Source organism: Herpailurus yagouaroundi, unplaced genomic scaffold, assembly GCF_014898765.1.
Source record: "Herpailurus yagouaroundi ecotype Mexico unplaced genomic scaffold, PumYag 186, whole genome shotgun sequence".
NCBI classification, from domain to species: Eukaryota; Metazoa; Chordata; class Mammalia; order Carnivora; family Felidae; genus Herpailurus; species Herpailurus yagouaroundi.
This window is the reverse complement of record NW_024412417.1, coordinates 31,982,254-32,008,799: the sequence shown is the minus strand read 5'-3', so window position 1 is coordinate 32,008,799 and position 26,546 is coordinate 31,982,254. Positions and strand designations below refer to the sequence as shown.

Sequence of the window (26,546 nt, the reverse complement as noted above, 5' to 3'; positions counted from 1 at the left end):
TCCGCCCAACCTCCAGAGAGAGGAGGAAGGCTGGAAATTTGAGTTCAAACAGGTGGGCAATAACCCAATCGGTCATAAATCTGTGTAACGGAGCCTCAATAAAAGTCCTGGACATCAAAGCTCAGGTATATGTTTGGTTTGGCAATACTCAGTGTGGAGGGCCACATATTGATGCTGGGAGGGGACTACGTCCCTAGGGATAACCGCAGCTTCTCCTTTGGGAGCCTCCCACTTTCTACCCTGTGTGGCCCACCTTTGGCTGGTTCTAATTTATATCCTTCCGCGGCATTAAACTATTATCATAAGTGGAGTGTGTTCCTGAGTTCTGTTGAGTCATTCTAGTGAATATCAAACCCGAAGGTAGCTGTGGGGAACCCTGAATTTGTAGCCAGCTGATCTGACGTGAGGGTGGTCCCGGGACCCCCAAACTTGTTGCTAATGTCTGAAGTGAGTGCTGTCTTGTGGGGACTACCCCCTCAGATGATACAGATTGGCAAATTCCTTGCAGTGCTTCAGTCTAAATTCTACTCATATTCAGAAGATAAACAGGAGGATTTCTTACCTGAATCGAAACATTTAATAGAGTAATCAGCTAACGCCACAAGGAACTCAGACTTCCTACGGAGATTAAAGGCCAGAGCTGTGCAAGCTTGTGCCGTTCGCTGAACAAGATTAAACCTATTAAGAGATTACTGCATTAGTATCAGAAATTCCTCCAACAATCATAAATTTTACGCTGGAGGAGTCCTTAGAGATGAAGAAAATGAAATGCAGAAAAATGAATGCCCATTGTGGTAGGCCAAAAATAGATTATGAAGAGTGCTGTATGCATGTAAAGGAATCTGGATTTTACTTACCAGGTTTTAAGCACAGCAGAATTATGACGAGACATGTCTTTTAGGAAGAGGATTCTGGCAGCAATGGCAAATGGATAGAGGGACAAGAAGAGACCATGAAGAAAGTTACTAAGGAGGCGCCTGGGTGGCTCAGTCGGTTGAACGTTGGACTCTTGGTTTCAGACCGTGATCTCACAGTTTGTGAGTTCAAGCCCCAACTGACAGTGTGCAGCCTGCTCGGGATTGTCTCTCCCTCTCTCTGCCCCTCTTGCATACTCTCTCTCTCTCTCCAAATAAAGAAATAAACTTTACAATAGAATAAAATAAAAACAAAAAAGAAGGAAGCCACTACAGAGCATCTCAATCGGAGTTACGGGTATAAATGGAAAGGACAAACAGGACAAGTATCAGGAGTTAAGCGGGAGAGAGGCTTGGTGATGCAGCAAACATGAGGTGAAGAGGGAGGAATCAGGAATTCCTCACGTGCAAAATGAGGGTGAGAAAAGAGATCTCATAAGCTTGTTGTGATGATTAAGTGAGAGAATATGTTGATTGAATGAAATAACATATGCTAAGTGCTTAGCAGAGTACTTGGCACATAGCTAGAGTTTAATTTACTAAAAAAATCAAGTTTTCAAGATTGGGCAAAAGAGGGACAAGTCTGGGGGTAGGAAATAGGCCTGGTTTTAAATATGTCGAGTTTAAGGCCTTTGCAAAACATTTGGAGCTGTGCTGTCCAAGAAATGTAATACAGGCCATTTAGGTGTAACTTAGAATGTTCTAGGAGCCACAGTGAAAAAGGTGGAAAAAGGTAAAGTTAATCTTCATAACATATTTTATTTAATTAATATATAATTATCATTTCAACATTTAATCAATAAAAATTATTGAGATATTTTATGTTATTTTTTTCATACTAACAACACATCTCAATTTGAACTGGCCAATTTTCTTTTATCTTTTTAATGTTTATTTAGTTATTTTGAGAGAGAGGCAGGGGTGAGGGGCAGAGAAAGAGAGGGGGAGAGAGAATTACAAGCAGGCTCCCTGATGTCCGCGCAGAGCCTGACACAGGGCTCGATCTCACGAACTGTGAGATCGTGAATTGAGCCTAAATCAAGAGCCGGACGCTTAACTGACCGAGCCACCCAAGTGCCCCCGGAGTAGCCAACTTTCAAGGGCTCCAGGGCTCGATGCAGCTCGTGGCTCCTGCACGCGACAGCCTAATATAGAAGACATCCAGCAGGTAGTAGAAGCAGATCTGGGTTAACAGTATTTGCACAGCAGCTGAAAGCTTAGGCTTGCTGCTGATGAGATTATGAATGAGAATATGGGGAACATGGAAGGGAGCAGCCCAAGGACAGATGCCTGAGCAGCACAATTAAGGGGTAGGCACTGGCAGAAGAGTCAGCAAAACAAGGGGAAAAACGATCAGACGAGTAGAAAAATCAGGAAAGAGCTGTACCTTGAAGCAAAAGAAAAAAATTCCAGGGAGGAGGGGAAAATGAGTATTTAGTAAGATGAGAGGGGCGCCTGGCTGGTGACTCTTGATTTCAGGGTCATGAGTTTGAGCCCCATGCTGGGTGTAGAAATTACTTAAAAATAAAGTCTTAAAAAAAAAAGTACATAGTATGATGAAAATTGAAAAGAGACCAGTAGATTAGGCAAGTAAGATTTCTGAGGGAACCCCACGTAGTGGGTGTTAGAATCAGACAAGCCCGATTTCAAGTCTCAGTTCTACCACTTAACCTCTCTGCTTTACAGACGGAGAGAAAAGGGACAGTGAACAAAATAAAAGAGAGGAACACTCATGGTGCAAAGTCTCAGGGGCGGCTATAGAAGATCAAGATTAGCACTGGAAGAAGTTAGGATCACTTATTTTTATGAATAAACTGACAAAGAGATATGGATGGTTATATATCTGAGGCTGCTCTGGGGAGGAGGAAAGGAAGCTTAAAAGTGTCTGTTTTCTAATGAGTAGGAGGCCACGTAGTTAAGTAAGAGTGGGGTCAAACACAAGGAGACAAGGAAGCAGGCAAAGGTTTGGAATGCTGGAGGAGAGTGGGAGAAGTAATAACTATTGATGAGCAAATGAAATGAAAGCATCATTAACGTTGAAGTCCATTATTCTGTAACGGCATCAATCAACGGTTATTTTTGTTTTCTTTAACAGTGGGAGCAAAGAAGAGACAGTTGTATTGATTTAAGATTGAGAATTGGCAGGGTAGGTCGGTTAGGCAAGAGTAAAGGGTGAGAGAATTGTGACTGTTACTTTTTTGGTAAAGAGCAGAAACAATGATTAACAGATTTCTACCTAATAAATCACAGATAAATTAATTATATAAGACCTCTTCCTTTCCTGAACGATTTGAGAGTAAGTTACCATGATCACGTTTCCTACAAACAAGGAAATTCTCCCACATAATCACAAGTGTACGAAAATTACATTTATATGTTACCACCACCCAATCCTCAGACCCTATTCAATTTTGCCAGTTGTCCCCAGTAATGTCCTTAACAGCAAAAGGATCAGTCCAGATTCACGCCTTTACTTGTCATGTCTCTAGTCTCTCCCAGACTGGAACAATCTTCTGGTCTTTCTACAACTTTCATGACCTTGACCCTTGGGAAGATTATAGGCCATCTTGTTACACACTCCCTTAATTTAGCTTTGTCTGACTCCACTGATTAGATGCAGGTTACACTTCTTTGGCAGGAATACCACAGAAGTGAGACTGTGGTTTTCCCCGTGCCCCATCAGTGATTGGTCCCTCCACTCATTGACTTTAATCATTTGATACTAGTGTGGTGTTTGCTAGACTTCTTCAGTGTAAAATTAATCTTTTTCTCCTCTATAATTAGTAAGCATTTTGTGGGGAGGTGCTTTGTGACTATGTGAATATCCCCTCTCATGAAACAGTTTATTGATTACAGCATGAATTTATAGATTTCTATTTTACTCAATGGGTTATGTCCCATTACTATCATTTTTTATTTTGATACTCAAAGTGTCTCCAATATGGAAAGAAGGAGCTCTTTTAAGCTGACATTTATGTCCTTTTGATACGTTTTCTTTAAATAATTCCTTCTTTCTGGCTACATAACGTTCCAGGCTCACCTTGTACTTTCCCTGCCTCCATCCTGAAACTGGCCATTTCTGCAAGGATCCAATTACTTTGAGCAGAAAGTGATATTTAGAAAACAAATGGGCACTGGGTACATTCATTGCTACCAGGGTGCTGTTGCTCCCAGGTCCTACAAGCAGGCAAAGCTAGGAAAGAGCTATAATCCATTCACTCTTGGGGTGCCGAGTGGCTCAGTCAGTTAAGCATCTGACTCTCGATTTTGGCTCAGGTCATGATCTCATGGTCCTGGGATCAAGCCCCTCATCTGGCTCCATGCTCAGCATGAATTCTCTCTCTTGCTCACTCTATAGGCCCCCCTCCCATCTCTCAAAAAACACATTGAAGAAATAATAATAATTCAGGGGCGCCTGGGTGGCTCAGTCAGTTAAGCGTCCAATTCTTGCTTTCATCTCTGGTCACAATCTCACAGTTTGTGAGCTCAAGTCCCAGGTCGGGTTCTGTGCTGACAGCATGGAGCCTGCTTGGGATTCTCTCTCTCCTCTCTATGCCCCTCCCTCACACACATCCCTCCCCTCAAAAAAAGAAAATTCCTTCACTCTCTCATATACATTTCTATTTATTTCTATGTCTATATATTCAAAACCAGCAGTACAGACAGATACATCCAATGTCAATCCAGTGCCACGGCGTTCATTCTAGTTTTCTACTTTTCCATATTTGTAACTCCCCTTTCCGGATTGTTAGAAGCCTGGCCCCGTTACCCTCAACATATTCACTCACTCCGTCAAAGCCCTCTGCCTTGCCCGTGATTGCCCCATCCCCCATGCAGGTACCTTCTGACTCGGCCAGGCAGACAGGTCTCCCTCCCACCTACCCCCCTTGCAGGGATGACTCCCTCGATCAATCGCACCTAACTGCTTCTGTACTAAATTGTTCAGCAAAGGAAGAGGAGGCAGAAGAGTGAGGAACAATTCTTTAAAACTGCTACATGTGTAAACTGTGACAATAACGTACAAAGTAAAGTTCTTTCTAAATTGCCCGATAAAGTACCAGATGTTGATAAGTTAGCAACAGTAAATGTTTAAACTTAAGGAAAGACATGCTACTAGAGATACTGTTCCAACCGGAACTTTAATTCTCTAAAAAAAAATCTAAACATATTTCCCATGCCTTCCCACTTTCTCCTGTCAGCACTTGTGACAGTGTTTTACAAGTTACCTGAAATACAGTCAGAACTTAATGAATCTTGCTGAATGAATAATTAATAGCAGGTACTAAAACTGGCAGTGAATAACTTGTTAAATAAAGTATATATCAAAAGTATCTGCTCACCTGTTTCCATACAAGTCAAAAACATAGATATTTCCTTGATGGTCCCCGGCAATTAAGCAATCACCTGAGCTATCAAAAGCCACGTTCAAAAATCGCAAGACTTTGGGAAGGTAATCAGAAGAGCTGTGAATGATGTTCACTATAATTCTGTCAAAAACAAACAGACATTTAATTCTATGTCAAGCATTACTTGTTACTATGAAAAATACGGGTTTTATAATATACTACACTGACTTTGAAGTTTCCTGCCTACCCGCTCTTCCCTCTCCTCCCGCTGCTCTCCTAGAAGCAATCCGACAGTGATTTCTTTTTTTTAATTTTTTTTTTAACATTTATTTATTTTTGAGACAGAGCATGAACGGGGGAGGGGCAGAGAGAGAGGGAGGCACAGAATCGGAAGCAGGCTCCAGGCTCTGGGCCATCAGCCCAGAGCCTGACGCGGGGCTCGAACTCACGGACCGCGAGATCGTGACCTGGCTGAAGTCAGACGCTTAACCGACTGCGCCACCCAGGCGCCCCGAAAAATTTCAGTATCTTAAAGATATCTTAATGAGATTGTTTCTGTACTATAAAGTGAAGTGTTCCAAAGTGAATTAAGCATAAATGAGTTTTATTTTCAGCTATATTTGTTTATTTTTGAGACAGAGAGAGACAGAACATGAACAGGGGAGGGTCAGAGAGAGAGGGAGACACTCAGGGGCACTCCTCCATCTGTGTGCTTCCTTGTAAAATCTAATTCTAGCAAGAATCCTGCTCAGCCCATTTAATTAGAACCCCTGGGCGCGCCTGGGTGGCTTAGTCAGTTAAGCGACCAACTTCAGCTCAGGTCATGATCTCAAGGTTTGTGGAGTTCGAGCCCTGCGTTGGGCTCTGTGCTGACAGCTCAGAGCCTGGAGCCTGCTTTACATTCTGTGTCTCCCTCTCTCTCTCTGCCCCTCTCCTACTCGTACTCTCTGTCAAAAATAAATAAAATGTAAAAAAAAAAAAAAAAAAAAAAAAAAAATTAGAACCCCTGACCCTTTGGGGTGCTTGGGTGGTTCAGTAGTTGGGCGTCTGACTGGATTTCAGCCCAGGTCACAATCTTGTGGTTCATGGATTTGAGCTCATCGGGCTCTGTGCTGACAGTGCAGAGCAGGCTTGGGATTCTCTCTCCCCCTCTCTCTGCCCCTTCCCTGCTTACATTCTCTCTTAAAATAAAATAAAATAACCCCTGACCCTCAAAACCTGATCATCCTTGATAACTGATCAATCTGATCACCCTGGCCTATCTTCATCAAGAATCTCCTTAGAGGCTGGTTTAGGCAGAAACCCATTATCCTGGATGTTTCATCTTAGTAATTTTCTACCCACTGACTCCCACCCTGCTCCTTGGCTGTACATTCTCACTTGCCCAGGCTGTATTCAGAGCTGAGACCATTTCTATACTGAGGTCTCCTCTCTTCTATTGCCATAGTTCCTGAATAAAATCTGTTTTTACCACTTTAACTACTGTCCAGATTTGGTTTTCCTTTGACATCCCCAAAGGGGAGAGGGGGAGAATAAATGTGTAATAACATCAAAATGTTCCCCAGCAATTAAAATCAGACAGAGCCGACGACTTTTCCCTCCACTCTTTTTTCTGTAACATTTTATTATGGGTTGGAATCACAAAATTACAGGATCATTGTTCAAAATAAGGAAGGTAAAGAAAAACACTAATAAATAAATAAATCTGATTATAACCCTACCACCTAGATATAATCATAATTAATAGCAACATTCTGCCCTTTTGGATTTTCATATAACTCAAGCATTTATTTTGGAACAACTGCCTTTCAATTGCTCATAGGTTGCCCGACAGGTTCTCAGTCCTTAAACATAATTAAAAAATCAAATATTTACCAAACACCAAGATGCTTGAGATACTATTTTAAAGTCTTTGTAACGTGCTAAGACAACCCTGTCTGGTAGGCATTATTAGCTTCACTTAAAGTCTTAGTGATTAACCTGCCCAAGGTCACAGAGTTAGTAAATGGACATTTACTTCAACTAAAGTCCATCTGACTCCATGCGATAACAATGAGCTTTAATGAACAAAAAGAAAGCTACATTTTCATGGAAGCAGCAAATAACATTTGCATAAAACTTGTTTCTTTTCTGTTTTTGAATCTTGCATGTATATCCAGATATTTTTTTAACAGTAAGAAATAGAATTACTGTGGGCTGGCAATAACTTTCAGACCATTTAAAAAATATCAGAAGAAGGGGAGTATTTATACAAACTCCATGTTTGGAAATGAAAATCCCTGCTGAAGAATCCCTACTCTAAACAAAAATTTTTATTCAATTTTTATTCAGAGTTGATGGGAAAGCAGCATTGCTAGGAGGCTGACAGCAATTGGAAACCAAACAAGCAGCCAGTGGGACGTCCAGCACCAGGCTTTGAGCAAACATAGCTGGCACTTAAAGTCTGTTGATTTGTTGAGGAGCAACCAAAGGGTCGACAGCAAAGTTACTAGAACAAGAAACATGAATCCAAGGGATGCAATAAAGGCTATGAAATTCTGGGAAATTAAAAGCAATAAGATCAATCTGTGTGCCACCATTGGAACCAAGATGGCACCACTTGGGGCAAAGGTTTCCATTAAAGTCACACCAGAGTGGCTAAGACTCAAACAGTTTAAGTATCTGGGACCAAAATGAAAAGAAAAGCTGAGGAGGGAGGGAAAAACAGGCAGCGCAGAGGATTTTTAGGGCAGTGAAAATACTTTCTGTGATTCTATAATGGTAGAGACAGGTCCTTGTACAGTTGCCCAAACCCATAGAAATACAACACCAGGAGTGAATCCTAGCATAAACTGTGGCCTTTGGGTGATAATGATGTGTCAACCTAGGTTCATCCACTGCAACATATATACGTCTCTGATGGGGGATATGGATAATGGGGGAGACTATGCATGTGTGAGTGCAGAGGGTATACGGGAAATCTCTGTCCTTTCCTCTCAATTTGGCTGTGAACCTAAAACTGTCCGAAGAAAATGAAAGTCTATTAAAAAACAAACAAAAACCCAGCAGCAGGGCTGGCCGTACTAGGAGGCCACCTTGCACTGGTAGTTTGTAACCCTGTCATCCCTGCCACACACACTAACGTGTAAGCTCCAGAAAACCGGAAGTTTGTTTTGTTCCCATGCCGTCCCCCAGAGCTTCCAAGCTTGGGAGAGAGTTGGTGCTCAACAAATAGCTGATGGATGCATGCCTGTCTGAATACATACAATGATACAAGATGGGTAACTTGGGGCACTTGGAAGGGGTCGAAGTGCACTGTTCCCCTTCCCCTGCATCATTCCTCGTGAGTTCTTTTCCAGCTGCAATAGTTAACAAATATTTACTGAGCATCTACTGCGCACCGGGAATACTACAGGGCCATTATGGTAATTAGGCAGAGTCCTGGCACAAAGTCTCGCCCACATCACCAACCACCTGCCTCCTGCCCCACGCTAATCTTGTCCAGACCCCCGCCCCCAGGACCGGGAAGAGATCTCTGATGAGACCTCGGCTTCCGGGGCACAGCGAGACTCAAGCTACCAGCCTTTCAACAGATCACCCAGGCCAGGGATCTGGGGCAGGGTCTGAGGCAGAACCCGCCCTTCTACCCGGCGCCATACACCCCTTCCGAAGACCATCCCCAACAGCTCCTCCAACGCCTCTCCAAGGACGCGGACCCGCCCCTCGCGGCCTCCAGGCCCCTCCGCAGCCCATCGCCTTTACCCGTCCCGAGCGGCCGGGGAGGGCTTGCGGTGCCACAACTTGCCGCTCTCCTTGTTGCCCAGGTCTGTGCTCTGCATGGCGAAGCCCCCCGCGGCCGCCGGGGCCCGCCCGATACACAACCGAACCGGCGCCTTCCCAGCAGGCCCCGCGCTCCGGGCCCGGGAAATTTGAGCTCGGGCCCTGGCGTCCTGGATCCCCGCCACCCGACCAACCGAGCGCTAAATACCGCCCTTTTTATTCCCAGCCAATATGGAGGCGCGTTTCCTCCCAACTCCGCCCAAGCGACCCCTGCCGCTCTGGACGATGGAACCGGCCAACGACCTTCTCTTAGATCCCACCCCTTTTAGAGGTTCACCCCACCAGCCCCGGGGCCCAAAGCCTTCTGGGAATTGTAGTTTTCTGCGTGTGGATCCGGGGTATCAGCGATCGGCTTGAGAACTCTGCATTCCGAGGGCGCCGTGGGGTTTTAGGCTCCCGGTGGAAGCAATAAAAATGGTTTTCTCCTGTGGTCTGTACATTCCTTTCTACACTGCGTTTAGGGATTAAGGGGTTGTAGAGACAACTAAAGAGAAGGATCCAAATACATTGAGACTTGAAGTGTTTCTCTTATAGAGTGTTCCTTTGAAAAGAACCTCTATAGTGTACGTTCTTGGCCTTTTCACCATCGTCGTGATTAGTTTTTCAATTCCGTAATCTAACAAGGTGCACCAGTATCATGGAATCCGGCCCACCAGTCACGGACCAGAAAAGCGATGTCATCAACAATCAGCTGCATTGAGGCCAGAGTTCTTTTTTGTAAAAACTCAGCACTTCTATCGTGCCTGCGAGGTATCAAGCATTCTTCTAAGTGCTCATTTAATCCTCATAGCAAACCTACAATGCTGGTAGTACTATTCCCATTTTTTTGTGCTCTGTGAGTTAATGTATTGGTTTTCTGAGGCTGCAGTAATAAATTACCACAAATTAGTTTTTTTTTTTTTTTTAAAAAAAGGTACTCTCTCATGGTTCTGGAAGCCACAGTCAGAAATCAAGGTGTAGGCAGAGCGCTCAATCCAGCGGATCCAGGGAAGATTCCATTCCCTGCCTTTTCCAGCTACTGGTTTCCTTGACTTGGGACCACATCGTTCCGTTTTATCCCTCGATTCTCTGCTTCCATTTTCACATTGCCTTATCTTTTTCCCCTCAGTCTCCAATCTCTCTTGCTTTTCTCCTATAAGAACACCTGTCATTGGATTTAGGGCCCACCCAGATAATCCAGGATGATTTCCTCATTCCAAGATCCTTAATTTTACCTACAGAGACTGTTTTCCCAAATAAGGTAACATTCACATTTTCTGGGGATTAGGTCATGGATATGTATTTTGGGGGCTCACTGTTCAAACCTACTACAGGTAGGTGCTTCTTGTATCTCTGTTTTGCAGACAAGGAAATTGAGTTCATAGGAGAGCCAGGATGAGATTTTTAGTCTTTTCATTCTTGGTCCCAACAGAAAAATAAATTTTTACAAAATTATATGACCATCATATTTGAAAAGCTCAAACTTTACCAGAAAAGCAAAACTCTCACAAAAATTTTCCAATGCAGATTTTAAAACTTTTTGTGTTGTTACTAAGGGGTGACTCTGAGAGACCACACAACTTAAAAAAATTTTTTTTGTTAATGTTTATTTATTTTTGATAGACACACACACACACACACACACACACACACACAGCATGAGTTGGGGAGGGGCAGACAGAGACAGAGACACAGAATCCAAAGCAGGCTCCAGGCTCTGAGCTGTCAGCACAGAGCCTGACCCAGGGCTTGAACTCACAAACCATGAGATCATGACCTGAGCTGAAGTGGGATGCTTAAGCGACTGAGCCACCCACGTGCCCTAAGACCATACAACTTTTAATAACCTTTTGCAGAAGAGACAATCACATTCCTCATTTTTATTTATTGGATTTGAGATGATAATAAGTTATGTGTATGAATGTTTGCATTATTATTCAAGAAACTTAGGGTGCTAAACTTATGGGTGCTTAACTTGAAATAAAGGTTTTTTTCTATCCCATGCAGGTAGCCAAGCAACATTTTTATCAGTAGCAGAGACAAATGTGCTGAATGATTTCCTGAACTACTTTGGTTTAACCTGTCTGCAGTCAAGCTCATATCGGCTGTCACAGCCCATGCGACCATCCTACTCAATTTCAGGTATGTGACAAAGAGGTTTCTATATTACAGATCTTCTGGACTCCCACTTTGCACTTGTCTTTGGATTTAGTTGAGCCAAATCTGAAGGTCAGGCTGGCAACTGAAGAAAACATGCACCCATAGCTGCCAACCTTCTACTTACTGTAATTTCCCAATGTTTATAACCCAAGTTGGTAGACCGTTTCGTAGTTCCTTCCTGAATCATTACTCAGTCAATAACTGATGCATTCTATAAATATATTTTTCAGCTAAATTGAGGTGTAATTGACATTTAATAAACTGTACATATTTAAGTTGTATAATTTCATGATTTGACATAAATAGACTCCTATGAAGCCATCATCATAATCAAGATAATGAACATAGACATCACCCCCCCAACGTTTCCCCTTGCCTGTTTCGAATTCAATTTCTTTTTATCCCCACCCACCTTGCCTACAGGCAACCACTAATCTGCTTTCTGTATCTTAGTTAATATTTTCTAGAAATTGATGTAAATAGGTCCTAAACTATGTACTCCTTTATTTTTCTTTTGGCCTGGCTTCTTTCAATTAGCATAATTATTTTGAGAATCAACTATGTTGTTGGGTATATCAACAGTTCGTATGTTTTTATCATTGATAGTCTATGGTATTGATATACCACAATTAATGTATCCAGTCACCTTTGATGAACATTTGGATTGTTTCCAGTTTGGGGCTATTACAAAGACAGCTGTTATGAACATTCCTGTACAAGTCTTTGTGTAAACATATGTTCTCAGTTCTGTTGGGTAAATTCTTAGAAGTGGAATGACTGGGCCATATGGTAGGTGTAGGCTTAACTTTTTAAGAAAGCATCAAATGTTTTCAGAGTAGTTGTGCCATTTTACATCCCACCAACAATGTAGGATAGTTCCAGGTGTCCCACATCTATGATGAGTCTTTGTGATTACAGCCGTACTAGGAGTATTGTGGTACCCTCCTGGTGATTTCAATTTCCCTTTCTGGAATGACAAATGATATGTCCAGCATCTTTTCTTGTGATTATTTGCCTTCTGCATATATCTTTGGTGAAGTATATGTTCAAACATTTTATCCATTGTTTAACTGGTCTTTTTTTTTATTGAGTTTTGAGAGTTCTTTACATATTGTGGATACAAGCCGTTTATCATACATGCACTTTGCATATATTTTCTCCCAGTTTGTGCCTTGTTTTTTCATTCTCTTAACAATGTCTTTCAATGAGTAGATGATGTTAGTGTTCAAGATCAACCCAACAGTGTTTTGGAGTTTTTGGTGTGATATCTAAGAAATCTTTACCTAACTGAAGGTCACAAAGGTTTCCTCCTGTTTTCTTCTTTGTATGTATTTCAACTACATTCTCAAAGGAATGGAAAGTTGTGCATGTCCAAGGGATTTTTGGGTTTTGCTTTACAAAGCCCTTCCTCTTTGTCCTCTTGCCTATCCCACTTCCATTGTTGAAGGAAGCCTTCTTTTTTGCTGTAATAATATATAATCTAGAAAGAGAAGAACTTCCATTGTGTCTACTTTTTTTTTTAAAGTTTATTTATTTATTTGGAGAGAGACAGAGACAGCGTGAGCAGGGGAGGGGCAGAGACAAGGGGAGGATTCCAAGGAGGCTCTGAGCATGGTAAGCACAGAGTCTGATGCAGGGCTCAAATCCATGAAACTGTGGGATCATGACCTGAGCCGAGATCAAGAGTTGGACACTCAACCGAGCCACCCAGGCGCCCTCACTTCATCTGCCTTGCTAGAGGGAATTTAGTGGACATTTGGAATGCTCAATATCTGAAAACCTTTTCTGTTTGGGAAAAATCCCAAGATATTTAGAAGGTGAGGGGCAGCTATTCTCTTTCCCAATTTCTTGGCAACCAGTTCTCTAATATGCCCAAACCTAAGCCAGTCAAGGAGTGAGCAAGCAAATCAAACCAGCATGATAACCAAGAACAACTGAAAATACAATTCAAACATTTATTGCAATTTCTCAAAGAGCACCAAGTAGAAAGCAATAGATAACCTTTAGCAAAGTTCTTCAAATACCCTTTCTCACCTCACTCAGTTAGATTAGATTAAGTTATGCCAAAGTAACTAGCCACTCCAAAAGTCAGTGGCTTAAAACAACTCAGTGGTGTATTTAGCTCATATTGTCTCTAAGGGAGCTAGGCCGATGGAGTAGCCACCATTACAAAAGTTTAGGTTGCTGTCCAGAGGGTGGAAAGAGAGTTCTAGAGGGTCTCATACCACCAATTGAATGCTCTAGCCCAGAAATGTCACTATAACCTTTACTCTCAACTCACTACCAGAACTGTGGTTCCATCCAAACACAAGGGGCCAGAAGTGCAATCCTATTACGTTAGTTATCTGTAGCTGCAACGATGCTGTGAAAAAGCAACCACCAAAACTCGGTGGCATGCAACAATAAACATTTACTGCTCATTCATCTGGGATCGGCCAGGCTGTTAACTGCAGCATAAAGTTAACTAATAGAGTTAGTTAATGGTTCAGAACCATTGGTGTGGTTCTGAATTCTTCCAAAAGACCTATTGCATGCACCAGAAAATAATTTATTGCTAGCTTGGGTTAAAAAACTCTGGGAACTGGGGCGCCTGGGTGGCTCAGTCGGTTAAGCGTCCGACTTCAGCTCAGGTCACGATCTCGTGGTCTGTGAGTTCGAGCCCCGCGTTGGGCTCTGGGCTGATGGCTCAGAGCCTGGAGCCTGCTTCCGATTCTGTGTCTCCCTCTCTCTCTGCCCCTCCCCCGTTCATGCTCTGTCTCTCTCTGTCTCAAATATAAAACAAAAACATTAAAAAAAAAAAAAAACCTCTGGGAACTATTATAACAAGATTCTGTTTTATCTCCTTGGAAAAAGGGTTTATTTGCACATTAAAAGGAGTGTTGGTAAACAAAGATGTTGACAGCACTTAAAACACAATAAAGCACTGAGTGGGGTTGGGGAAGGGTACGGTAAGACTGTAGACATGGATATCCATGTCTATCCAGCGCTGTCCCTACCCCTGTCCCCCACCGCCTCCAAGCTCCTCAAATGCAGTATGACACACACTTCTGAGAAATGCTTCTAGCCCACCCCTCACTGGTCAAATGATTGGCTCAGGGGTGGGGCCTGACTCAGCTGGATCAACCAGAGCCCTTTTGGGGGGTTTTTAAAGTTGAGACCGAGGCCAGCAAGTTTCCTCCCTCTCTGGTAGACTGGGAGCTGCCAGAGACAGTACCTCCAACTTTGTGGTGAGAGCCAGTCTGAGACAGGGTAGCTAAAACTCAAAAAAAAAGGGGGGGGGGTAGGGGCAAGAAAACCAGAAATAGTAAAAGAACATTCTGGCAGCATTTATGTCCCTTGTTCTAACTGTCCCAGAAGCTAATCTGGACTCCTGTCCTTCCTATACTCTGGTTATTTGAGCAAAAACATTGCCTTCTATTTTCTAAAGTAGAGGTAATTGGAAGAAAAACAAGTCAGGGAAGGCTTCAGGAGGTGGTAATACTTGAGCTGAGTCTGGAAGGATAAATAGGGGTTATAAGGCAGAGAAGTTAGGGAAGGAAACAGCATCTGCAGAAAGGCAGGGGCATTTGTGAAACAACATGGAACCTTCTAGAAACTAGAAATGCTGAGTGCAATCAAAGCACAGATGCACAAGGAGTTATTATGCATGTAACATGCTTAGCACCTACAAAGCTCTCAATAATAATAGCAATAACTATTATTATTATTATAATTATTATTATTATTGTGGGGGTGAGAGGCAGAAGACTGAGACACATGTAAAACTAAGAATATAAAAGTCCCATATTTCCATTCTAAGGAGGTTGGATCTTATTTTAAAAGGTTCTAGGGAAACTGGTGGTTTCTAGACATATCCCTCTGTAGTAGAAAGATCATTTAAGAGTTTAAAGCTTGAGGGGCACCTGGGTGGCTTAGTCTGTTAAGCATCTTACTTTGGCTCAGGTCATGATCTCGCAGTTCATGATTCAAACCCCACATTGGGCTCTGTGCTGACAGCTCAGAGCCTGGAGCCTGCTTCAGATTCTGTGATTCCCTTTCTCTCTGTCCCTCCCCCACTCACACTCTGTTTCTCTCTCTCTCTCTCTCTCAAAAATAAACATAAAAAAAAAAAAAGAATTGAAGCTTGAGGCAGAAGGAGTGTGAGACAAAAGCGATGAAGGGTTGACCAAGGCAGCCACCATAAAAGGAATCCAAGCAGGCAATAGTTAAATGACAAGGGTACATTGACATATTGTGTGGGTAAGCTGACACTGCAAAGAAAGAGTTCTGTTCCATCGGTAACACAGGGATGCGTGTCATACTGCTAACTGATGCAAACCCAGGCAATGTTTTCCATTTCCCAGACGGCTCAACTGTTTGGCGTGGTAGGGATGGGGGGGTGGGGGCGGGCAGTAAGGCAAAAGCCATAACAGGTTAGCTACGACATGGTGCACCGGCCCCACCCTTTTAACGTGACTCAGAACAGAAGAAGAAAATCAAAGAGACATGCTCCAAGTTGCTTAAATAAATATTCATGTCTAGGTGTCCTCATAAAACATACATGAAAGCAACCAAGGGCAGTGTTTCATGTGTAATCAAAAGGATTTGACAACTACAGCTGGAATTGTATAGTATCAAAGTGTGTGTGGGGGTGTGGTGTTGATTTTGACAGGCAGCAAGATCATTCCCACTTTACGATGAGAAACTGCTGCCATAGACTGTGGTTTTTTTAAAAGACCTCCTGCAAGCCAAAGGAAGGAGGAGACCGTAACATGACAGAATGGGCAGTGGCTGCAAGTTTCCAGTCTTTGCAGCCTTTCCACGTGGCCAGGAGAGGAGGAGCGTGTGGAAATCTCGGCCCCCATCATGTCCACAACTGTCCTAAGAAGGACAGCCTATAGCTACCTCTGTCTTAGCGACAACTGCATGATATCCCATCTTATGGACGTGTGGTGTGGCATGAGTTTATAATCCCTCTGTTGTTGACAGTTGGGTTTAAAAAATTATTTGCAAACTTGATGCTAGAGAAATTAATACCTCAGCGTACTATTGCAAACTTTATGCTGGAGAAATTAATACCTAAGTGTACTATTGTACTCTTGTAGGCGCTAGTTTAAGGTCGCTTGGAAAGGTTCTATTGGAAGCCTAAACCTTTCAAATTATGCTCTGTCAGTGGTGGCCTGTTCCAAAGGCCTCCCTGGGCAGAGGACTGTGGAGTCAGGGAATGCTGGGAATATCTCCCACAGGACTGAATAACTAGCTTTGATTCACAGGCTCCTAAAAACATTTATGGGCTCAGAGGACAGGCTATCAATCAAGTGTGACAGGACGCCATAAACCGTGAGTAAAATACCTCTAATTGCTGTAAGGGAGGAAGGCAGACTGAGCAAAGCATTTATTGTCCATTTAAGTATTCGAGGGCAGCGTGGCTTCTTTTGTCCAGTGCCCACTCTGGGTAGCATGTGGAAAGAGGCCACAGAGCCGAGTGAGGATGACTGGTAAGGAATCCACACCTAAGAGACCAGGCACTTCGGTCTCTTCTGGTTTTTATGTGGCCTTACTCAATAGTAAAAACCATCTCCCCTAAATATATTTTTTTAAGGAATTTTTTTTTTTAGGGGAGCGTGGGTGGCTCAGTAGGTTAAGCGTCTGACCTCAGCTCAGGTCATGATCTCGTGGTTTGAGCCCCACATCGGGCTCCGTGCTGACAGCATGGAGCCTGGAGCCTGCTTCAGATTCGGTTTCTCTCGCTCTCTGCCCCTCCCCCACTCGCAGTCTGTGTGTGTGTGTGTGTGTGTGTGTGTGTGTGTGTGTGTGTGTCTCAAAAAAAAATTTAAAAAAATTAAAGAATTTTTTTTAGAGCAGTTTTAAGATCACAGAAAAATTAAAGGAAAGGTATAGAGATTTCCCCACATACCTCCTGCCCCCACCCGTGCACAGCCTCCCCATTATCGGCATCCCCACCAGAGTGATACCTTTGTTACAACTGATGAACCTACATGGACACATCATAATTTCCCAGAGCCCCTGGTTTACACTGTGGTTCACTCTTGGTGTTGTACATTCTGTGGCTTTGGACATTATAATATCCAGAGTACTTTCTTTGCCCTAAAAATCCTCTGTGCTCTGCCCATCCACCCCTCCCTTCTCCCCTTTACCCAAGTAGTTTGGGTCTTATTATATTGATGGCTTTGAAAAATACTGCAAACAACTTTCTTTCTTTAAAAATTTTTTTTCCCAAAGATTTTATTTTTAAGTAATCTCTACACCCTATGTGGGGCTCAAACTCACAACCCCAAGATCAAGAATCACATGTTCTACCAGCTGAGCCAGCCAAGCATCCCTGTGCAAGCAATTTTCTACATGAGCAAAGAGAAAGATAAGATAGGGTATGCACAATGGGATTACCACCTTCACCTGTAGACCTTAGAAGGGTGTTACTCTGCCCAAACAGGCCTATTACAAAGGCCTTGCTGGGCAGAGGGCTGTGGAGTCAGAGAATTCTGGGAATATCTCCCATAGGAGTAAATAAATTTGACTCTAACTCATGAGTACTGTGAACACGGAGTCCTAATTTCACATATTCCACCCTGTTCTCCCCGTAAGTATGTTGCCTGAGTCCACTGCTTACTAGTACTCTAACCCTGGGCATAATATTGAACTTCTCCATGCCTTGATTTCTCTATCTGTAAAATTGGGATAAAAATAGGAGCAACCCCAAAATTGTTTAGAGCTTAGAACAACTTTGGCACACAGAAGTCCTCAGTGAATGCTAGCTGTTATTACTACTATTATTATTTCTTGTATCTTTCTTTATTAAACCGTCCAGAATGCCAGACTTTGCTGATTTTTACCCGCAGACAAGAAATAGGCAACCACATTATGCTTTTCTCACTGGCAGCACAACACACAGCAATTACTCGGAAGCCTCCATGACCATCACTTAACACTGTAGATATACAAAAAAACAATAGTCCAGTAAAAACTTGTACGCCCAGAACGTCTCTGGTGCTGCCTTCATCTGTATTCTCATAGCATATCCTGCTAAGCTATGAAGGGAATTCATTATTTGCATGATAATCCTGTTTATTCCCCATTAACACACCACACACACACACACACACACACACACACCCTAAATATTGTATTATTGCTATTATTTAAGCCCCTCTAAGGAGAGTACCAGTGATGTGCTGATAAATTTAACAACTGGCTCTCTGGACAAAAATAAAGCCCTGGTTTGTAGCATTTGGTAATTTCTGTGGTATAAGTACTCCTACTATTCAAGGCCAATTTCAAGCTACCAATGTGATGCCATTGGAAAGAGGTGAGCAATAGTACACTATTACATAGTATGTTCACCATACAGATACGATGGACATAGAAAACTTCCAAGAGCATCAATAATAGTAAAATATGGTATAGGAATTAACAAATGATATGTTTTATTTTCCATTTTTTAAAATGTTTTATTTATTTTTGACAGAGAGAGAGACAGAGCATGAGCAGGGGAGGGGCAGAGAGAGAGGGAGACACAGAATCCGAAGCAGGCTCCAGGCTCTGAGCTGTCAGCACAGACCCCGACGCAGGGCGAACTCACAGACTGCGAGATCATGACCTGAGCCGAAGTCGGACGCTCAACTGACTGAGCCACCCAGGCACCCCAAATGATATGTTTTTCAAGAAATGATATGTTTTGAGTATTTCCTTTAAGATATAATTTATTTCCATCTAAGTTTATATAATTCAATTTTTGATAAAGGCTGTATTTAATAATCGTCTCAGAAAAATCCTGAAAATTTAACAGTTGGCTCTTGCGAGCTAATACGAGCCTGCTCTAGCACTGCACCGCTTCCTTCTCACTTCAACGACTTAGACATTTGATGTTTCAGTTGTATGTTGCTGTGTAAAAATTACCTCAAAATTCATTGGCTTCATGATTTCCTAAATTTCATGATTTCCTAAATTTCACCATTCTGTGAGTTGACTGGGCCCAGCTGATATACCACGATATAGCCTGACTCACCACGATACAGCCGTGGTCACTGGTGGTTGCGTGCAGCTGAAGGCTCATCTGGGGCTGAAACATCCAAGATGGCTTCTCACCTACCTGTGCCTCTGTCCACGCGGCCTCTCATCATTCAGTAGTCTAGCTTGAGCTTCTTTACACGGCCCTGGGCTCTTAGAAAGGAATGTTTCAGTAGGACAAGCCTGAGTGTGGAAGTGTTTCACAAGCTGTTGCATGCATCACCAGGCCAGCCAATGTCCCATTGGCTAACGCAAGTCACATGGTCAAGTCTAGCCTCAATATAGAACGGAACTAGACACTCTCATGACCTTAAGAGATGTGTTTTGTTAGAGGCTTCTAATGTCATGGTTGACCACGGATGACCTCAGGAAGTCCCAGAGGCACATTCAGTGGAAGAACATATAGGAATAAATCATCCTTTGGGGAGAGGGAGGTGGGAGGGTTGTTTCACTCTGTGTGTGTGTGTGTGTGTGTGTGTGTGTGTGTGTGTGTTGGGGGCATAAGGGGGAGTTGCCAAGGAAGGAGGGGGAGTGGACAAGCATCACATGTAACTCAGTGGTTCTCAACCAAGGGTGACTGCCCCCAGAGGACATTTGGCCATGTCTGCAGACGTTTTTGGTTGTCATAGCTGAGAAGGTGGGTGCTACTGTCACATGGTACCAAAGGTGCTGATAATCATCCTCCCACACGCAGGGAAGCCCCTCACCAACAAATAACTGTTTGACCCGAAGTGTCTACAGTGCCGAAGCTGTGACACCTGCATGTAACCTAATGCACGCACGAACTCGGCTGGTTAGTATGTACTGTCCCTTGCCAACACATTTTTTTTCCTACTGCCTTTGACAGCACGTACCAGATATAAAATGCTTTCAGAGCTCTCTAAATGCATGCTCAGCCTACTTGGACTGGCTTCAGACAAGCGTGACAGCTGTAGCTTTTTTGGCTCCAATGCCTTGCCAGTCAAGCATATGCATGTTTGCACATTACATCTGCGGCATCAGCAATAACATCCCGTGATCAAAAGAGGTTGTATATCCAACTTTCACTAAAACATTTGAATTACTTTTCCTCCAAGTCTTCCAGCTCTCAGGTGCTTTGCTATGTCTCTTTGCTTTCTCCAGGTAAGCTATTCTGTTCTATTCCTCATTATATTAAGATTGCATTTGTCCTCTCTCTGCAAAGGAGATCCTCATTTGCTAGTTCAATAAATGTCAGTGGAGCTCCTGTGTGGGAAAGGGTTGTTCCAGGTGCTGGGGAATGGCAGTGAACAAGACAAAATTGCCCTTTCCTGGAACTTGCATTCTAGTTGGGAAGACAGACAATGACTAAGAAAATAAATAAAGTATATCGTGTCAGATAATGAAAAGTGAAGAAAAATTTAAGCGGGGTAAAGGAATGAGCAGGATGGGCGGGGTGATACCTGGATTAAGGTGTTCGGGGAAGGCACTGCTGGCAGGTATTATCTGAGCAGAGATCTGGGCACTGTGCAGGAAGGAGGCACAAAGACAGGTTTTCAACAGTGTCTTCATTGTGCTATGTAAGACATTTATATTGGTTTCCCAGAGACGCGGTAACAAAGTATTGCAAACTGGGTGGCTTAAAATAGTGAAATTCATTCTCTCATGGTTCCAGGGGTCAGAAGTCTGAAATCAAAGTCTGGAGGCTTTGAGGGAGAGTTTGTCATGCTTCTCTCCTAGTTCCTGGTACCGGTCGGCAATCCTTGGCTTAGAGATGCATCACTCTGATCTCTGCCCTTGTCTTTGCATGGCCTTCTCCCCCTGTGTCTGTGTCTACATTTTCTCCTTTTATAAGTATATCAAGTCACTGTTAATCCAATGGACTAGCTCACCCTAATCAACTATGACCTCATTTAAGCTTGATTACATCTGCAAATACTATTTTCAAATAACATCACATTCACCGGGACCAGGGGTTAGGATTTTAATATATCTATTTGGGGAACACAATTCAACTCATAACATGATTGTTTTGGGTTATCACAATAACTAAGGGCACAACAGGAATTTAGGAAAGGGGGTCAGGGATGTTAGGCAGACATCCTACAATGTATAAAATGGTCTTGCATCCTTTTGAACATTTCCAATACATTCCTGTAAGTAAAAATCCCATTTGTAATAGCTGAACTAGTACCTAATTCTGTTTTACATATAAACATGAAGAATATTTACAGGGATTTAATATACTCTAAATTTTCCTGGAATGTAGCTACTGTATTAATTGAGACATGATTGTACTTGTTTTTTTGTTTGACTTTGTTTTTTAATTTAAATACATTTGACATATATCATTGTGGAAATTTAAGGTGTATGTACTTACTGTTTCTTTAAATTTTTTTTTAATTTTAAAATTTTAAATTTTTTAAAAATTTAAAAATTTTAATTTTTTTTAGGGGCTCCTGGGTGGCTCAGTTGGTTAAGCATCCGACTTCAGCTCAGGTCATGATCTCACAGTTTGCGAATTTGAGCCCCGCGTTGGACTCTTTGCTGACAGCTCAGAGCCTGGAGCCTGCTTCGTTTTCTATGTCTCCCTTTCTCTCTCTCTCTGCCCCTCCCCCACTCTGGCTCGCGCGCTCTCTCTCTCTCTCTCTCTCTCTCTCTCTCTCAAGAATAAATAAACATAAAACAAAAGCAAAAACAGCGCAAGAGTGGGGAGGGGCAGAGAGAGAGGGAGACACCGAATCTGAAGCAGGCTCCAGGCTCTGAGCGGTCAGCACAGAGTCCAAGCGGGGCTAGAACTCACAAACTGTGAGATCATGACCTGAGCTGAAACCGAGTTGCACGCTTAACCAACTGAGCCACCCAGTCACCCCTCCCCTCATTTTTAAGAAAGTTAGGCAAGAGCCTTGGAAGTGCCCAAGTAAGCGAGGACCCCTGTAGCCTAGGCTACTGACTAGGCAGTGTCTGGGAGTGATAGTAATAAAGATGCTCACATCCTTTCACGTCAGAATCCCCCTCCTGGAAATCTGTTCAGTAGAATTATTATTATTTTTTTAAAGATTTATTTATTTTTGAGAGAGAGAGAGTGCGCGCAAGTGGGGAAGGGGCAGAGACTCGGGGGACAGAAGATCTGAAGCGGGCTCTGCACTAACAGCAGTGAGCCCGATGTGGGGCTCAAACTCATGAACTGTGAGATCATGACCTGAGCTGAAGTCGGATGCTCGACCGACTGAGCCGCCCAGGCGCTCCTGTCCAGTAGAATTATTGAGAAGCAATGTGGTGGAGTGGTTAAGAGCAGAATAGAGGCACCTGGCTGGCTCAGTCAGTGGAGCATGTGACTCTTGATCTCAGGGTTGTGAGTTCAAGCCCTAAGTTGGGTGCAGAGATTACTTACAACTAAAATCTTTAAAAAAAAAAAAAAAAAAAAAAGACCGGAATAGAATGCAACGTCCTTTCAATAACCTACAATGTCCTGCCTGATTCTAAGTACCCCTCCTTCCTTGCTCTCTCTGACCACCCCCCCGCCCCCGACTTTCTCCACTCAGCCACGTTGGGCTTGGTGCTGTGAGGCCTCCCTGCCAGGCACGCTTCCACTCAGGGCCTTTGCCAGCCCTGCTGCCTGAATGGTTTTCCCCAGCTGTCCGCATTGCTTGCTCTTTCACCTCCTTAAGATCTTTACTCAAGCGTCCCTTGAGATCACAGTGAGGCCTTCCCTGACCAACCCAAATCTCCTTCGCTTTATTTTGGCTCCAGGCACGTGTCAAGGGTTCATCTACTGTGCATCTAACTTCTGCCCTTTCGATAGTCTTCCTGCCTCCTCTAGAATGTAAGCTCTAAGAGGCCACGGATATTCGTCAGTTTGGTTCGCTGCTGCATCCACAGCGCCAGGAAGAGTACCTGGTACCTAACAAGTTGCTGTGGGCTGATTGTGTCTCCCCAAATTCTCCCCACAATGTCAAAATCCTAACGCCTAATGTGATGGTATCAGGAGGTGGGGCCTTGGGGAGGCTCTGCCCTAATGAGTGGAGTTAATGCCCTTATAAGAGAGACCTGAAAGACCACTCTTCTCCCTTCTACCGTGTGAGGATAGAAATGCAAGATGGAAGGGGACCCTCACCAGAGCCTGACCGTGCTGGTGCCCTGATCTTGCACTTCTAGTCTCCAGACCTGCGAGAAATAAATTTCTGTTGTTTATAAACCACCCAGACTATGGTACTTTGTTGGATGACTGAATTAGAGAGTACCACCTTTGGCTCTGGACAGACCTGGGTTTGAGTCTTACCTTTGCACTTACTAGCAAGTGGCAAGTGACTTAACTTTTCTGAGGCTGTTTCTTCAATTATAAATAAAAATAAAAGTACCTCATAGGGTTGAAATGTTCTTGTGAAGACTTATTAAGACCATGCCCACAAAGTTTCAATTTCTTAATATTCAACATGTATTATTAGTAAAAAGAAGCTAGCTATCCATATACAAAAATGTATACACATGAAGATGTTCAAGCCATATTAGGTATTGCAAAACAGGCATCTGAAATAGGAAAATGGTCAAAGGATTATGCTATATCGCTAGTAGAATATTATTTAGTCAACAGAATGATAATTATGAAAACTTTGTAGAAACAGGGAAAGCCTCTTTTTTCTTTTTAAATTGTATTTTATTTTTAAGTAATCTCTACACTCAACGTGAGGCTCAAACTCATGACCCTGAGATCAAGAGTCATATGCTCTACTGATCGAGCCAGCCTGGCAACCCAGGAAAGACTCTTTTTATGAAAAGGTAAATGAAAAGAACAGTATGATATGGAAAAAAACAAACAAACAAACAAACAAACAAACTAGAAGATAGTAAATTTTTATATCTCCCCCCTTCTTTTATTTTTTTAAAGCTTATTTATTTATTTTGAGAGAGAGTGGGGGAGGGGAAGAAAGAGGGAGAAAGAATCCCAAGATGGCTCCAATGGTCCACACAGAGTGTGACGTGGGGCTTGAACTCAGAAACTGTGAGATCATGACATGAGCTGATATCAAGAGTCCCATGCTTAACTGACTGAGCCACCCAGGCGCCTCTCTCTCTCTCTTTTTCAATAAGCATCCTCCCTCCCCTACATCCTGTTCTACTTACTCTATTCTTTCCTAGTAAAACAACCTACCCTTAAAATTTTTAGTTGCAAAACTCATAGTCTTAGTTACATTTTGGTTAACAGCTGCATGATATTGTGGTACAATGGGAAACATCTATTTGTTTTTTGTCCCTGTTCCTGGCACAGAACTTCATTTCCTGAGTGCTAGGATGAAAGGAGCACCTTTTGTTATCCATAATCATTTTCTATCAGACCTGAGTTTATGCTATTGTGGTGACTCTAGGAGGATGGGGGCCTGGTTGCAGAACCTACCTGTGGTTGGAGGGAACTTTCAGCCACACCCCTCTGACCTTCCAGGGAGGAGGAAGGGGCTGGGAATTTAGTTCATCACCAATGGCTAATGATTTAATCAATCAGGCCTAGGTAATGGAACATCCATAAAAACCCAAGACGAAAGGATTCCGAGAGCGTCCAGGTTGGTGAACACATCAAGGTGCTGGGAGGGTGGTGCACCCAGAGAAGGCATGGGGGCTCTGAATACTTTCTCCCTTCCTTGCCCTGTGCATTTCTTCCATTTGGCTTTTCTTGAGTTGTATCCTTTATAACAAACTGGTAATAAGTTGTTTCCTGATAGTGATGGAAACAGGCCTCAAGTCTTTGCAATAGCTCAGGATTCTGGTTAATATGCCTTTCTCTGGATGTGTCTCCAATTAAAGGCTTTTGGGAGTTTTGCTTGAGCCTTAATTCTAGTGGAATGTCTACACCATGGGTGATGACTTGGATCCAAAGCCAACTGATAAGAATCCTGTATTTAAATATTACTCACATTCTAACACGGAGGAGTTTTTTCTTTGATTTAGAAGGAAGGTATGTCAGATCCTTGCAGGCCTTCCCCAAGGCATATCTTGAATGAGTATCATTTACTATTGTTCTGATTATGAATATAAACTATGACTGATGAATATAAGTTATCAATAGCTGTAATCATTGCTTGGATTACTGTTCTCTGATGATTTTGGCATGTGGAATTGTTACTTAAGAGAAGTCTGATATTAAAGGGATTATTTTATTCCAAATACTTCTTGCATAAACTTTGGTTCAGCCAGCCTGCTTTACTCATCTATACAACATTAATTGCCTCCCATGTGCTGGTCCTTTGTGTTAGTTACTAGAGTAAAACTAGTATCTGTGAGATGCTTTGGAGTTTATAAGGAACTTTTACATTTGTCACAGAGGTAGAGCAGAGCAGTTAAAAGATGGACTCAGGTCAGACAGCCCTGGATTGGAATCACCACTTACAGTTATGGGACCTTGGATGAGTTAGATGATAATCTGTTTCTCAAGTGTCCATAATAATGATAATAATAATAATAATAATAATAATAATAATTCTGTACCTATCTATGGGGGTTAGTGTGCCCATTAAGGGCATGCATGGAAACTTCAAGCCCAGAGCTTGGTTAACAGCAGGCTGTCAATTCAAGCGGACAACAAACAACTTTGCTGTAGTGTCAGATAATATTGTTATTATTTTTAGTGACCTGCCCATGGTCACATACAATCAGCAAAGGTCACACAATCAGCAAAAGACAGAGGCAAGCCTGGAATCCAGATTCGTTCCTTATGGTATGTAAAAGGCTGACTTTATTTTTATTTATTTATTTTCTATTTTTTTATTTTGAGAGAGAGAGAGAACGAATAAGCAGGGGAGAGGCAGAAAGAGAGGACAGAAGATCCAAAGCAGGCTCTGTGCTGACAGCAGAAAGCCCAACAAGGTGTTTGAACCCACAAACTGTGAGATCATGATCTGAGCTGAAGGTGGGCACTTAACCGAATGAGCCACCCAGGCGCCCCTAAGGCTGACTTTTTAGTACACACACACACACACACACACGCACGCACGTGTGCATCAAAATAACAAATGGGGAATAATCTATCCAGTGTTTAGTAACTGCCTTGTTTCCCAGCCCAGTGTGCCAAAATCTTTAAAATTTCCCAGACTTAGGACTAAAAATATAGGACAGGTTCTGCCAGGCATGACAAAAGAGAAATTATTATTCTTGCCATAGCTTCACCTGCATGATGGGGCTAATGAAACTGCCTACTAGTTAATGTAAGAATTAATTACATCTTTGCAATGTGCTTTGAATTTTTGAAGATGCCACTTATGTGGCAGGCAACCCATTAGGATGGTGTTCCTGCATGACTGTTGTGACAGATGATATTTGAGTCGTCGGGGGGGGGGGGGGGGGGGGGGGGGGGGGGGGGGGGGGGGGGGGG

The 26,546-nt window shown here is 42.9% G+C and overlaps 1 protein-coding gene and 1 long non-coding RNA gene across 8 annotated transcripts in view; one reads left to right on the top strand and one right to left on the bottom strand.

Moving 5' to 3' along the window:
- TBC1D31 (TBC1 domain family member 31) overlaps positions 1-26,546 on the bottom strand; it is a 96,930-nt gene that overhangs the window by 65,419 nt on the left and 4,965 nt on the right. For 5 of the 7 annotated variants that reach the window (XM_040494337.1, XM_040494339.1, XM_040494340.1 and 2 more), the window contains exons 1-3: positions 19,308-19,456; positions 5,255-5,401; positions 563-678 (exon numbers count right to left, since the gene is read on the bottom strand). In XM_040494337.1, the coding sequence (XP_040350271.1) occupies positions 563-678; positions 5,255-5,401; positions 19,308-19,441 (397 nt within the window). In that variant the 5' untranslated portion in view covers positions 19,442-19,456. Of the gene's footprint in view, positions 1-562; positions 679-5,254; positions 5,402-9,001; positions 9,224-19,307; positions 19,457-26,546 lie in introns of those variants that run through there. The other 2 variants (XM_040494338.1, XM_040494343.1) reach the window with 2 other exon arrangements.
- Positions 8,815-9,509, top strand: LOC121042933 (uncharacterized). Its single transcript, XR_005796545.1, has 2 exons — positions 8,815-9,063; positions 9,246-9,509. It is a non-coding gene; the product is annotated as an uncharacterized LOC121042933 (long non-coding RNA).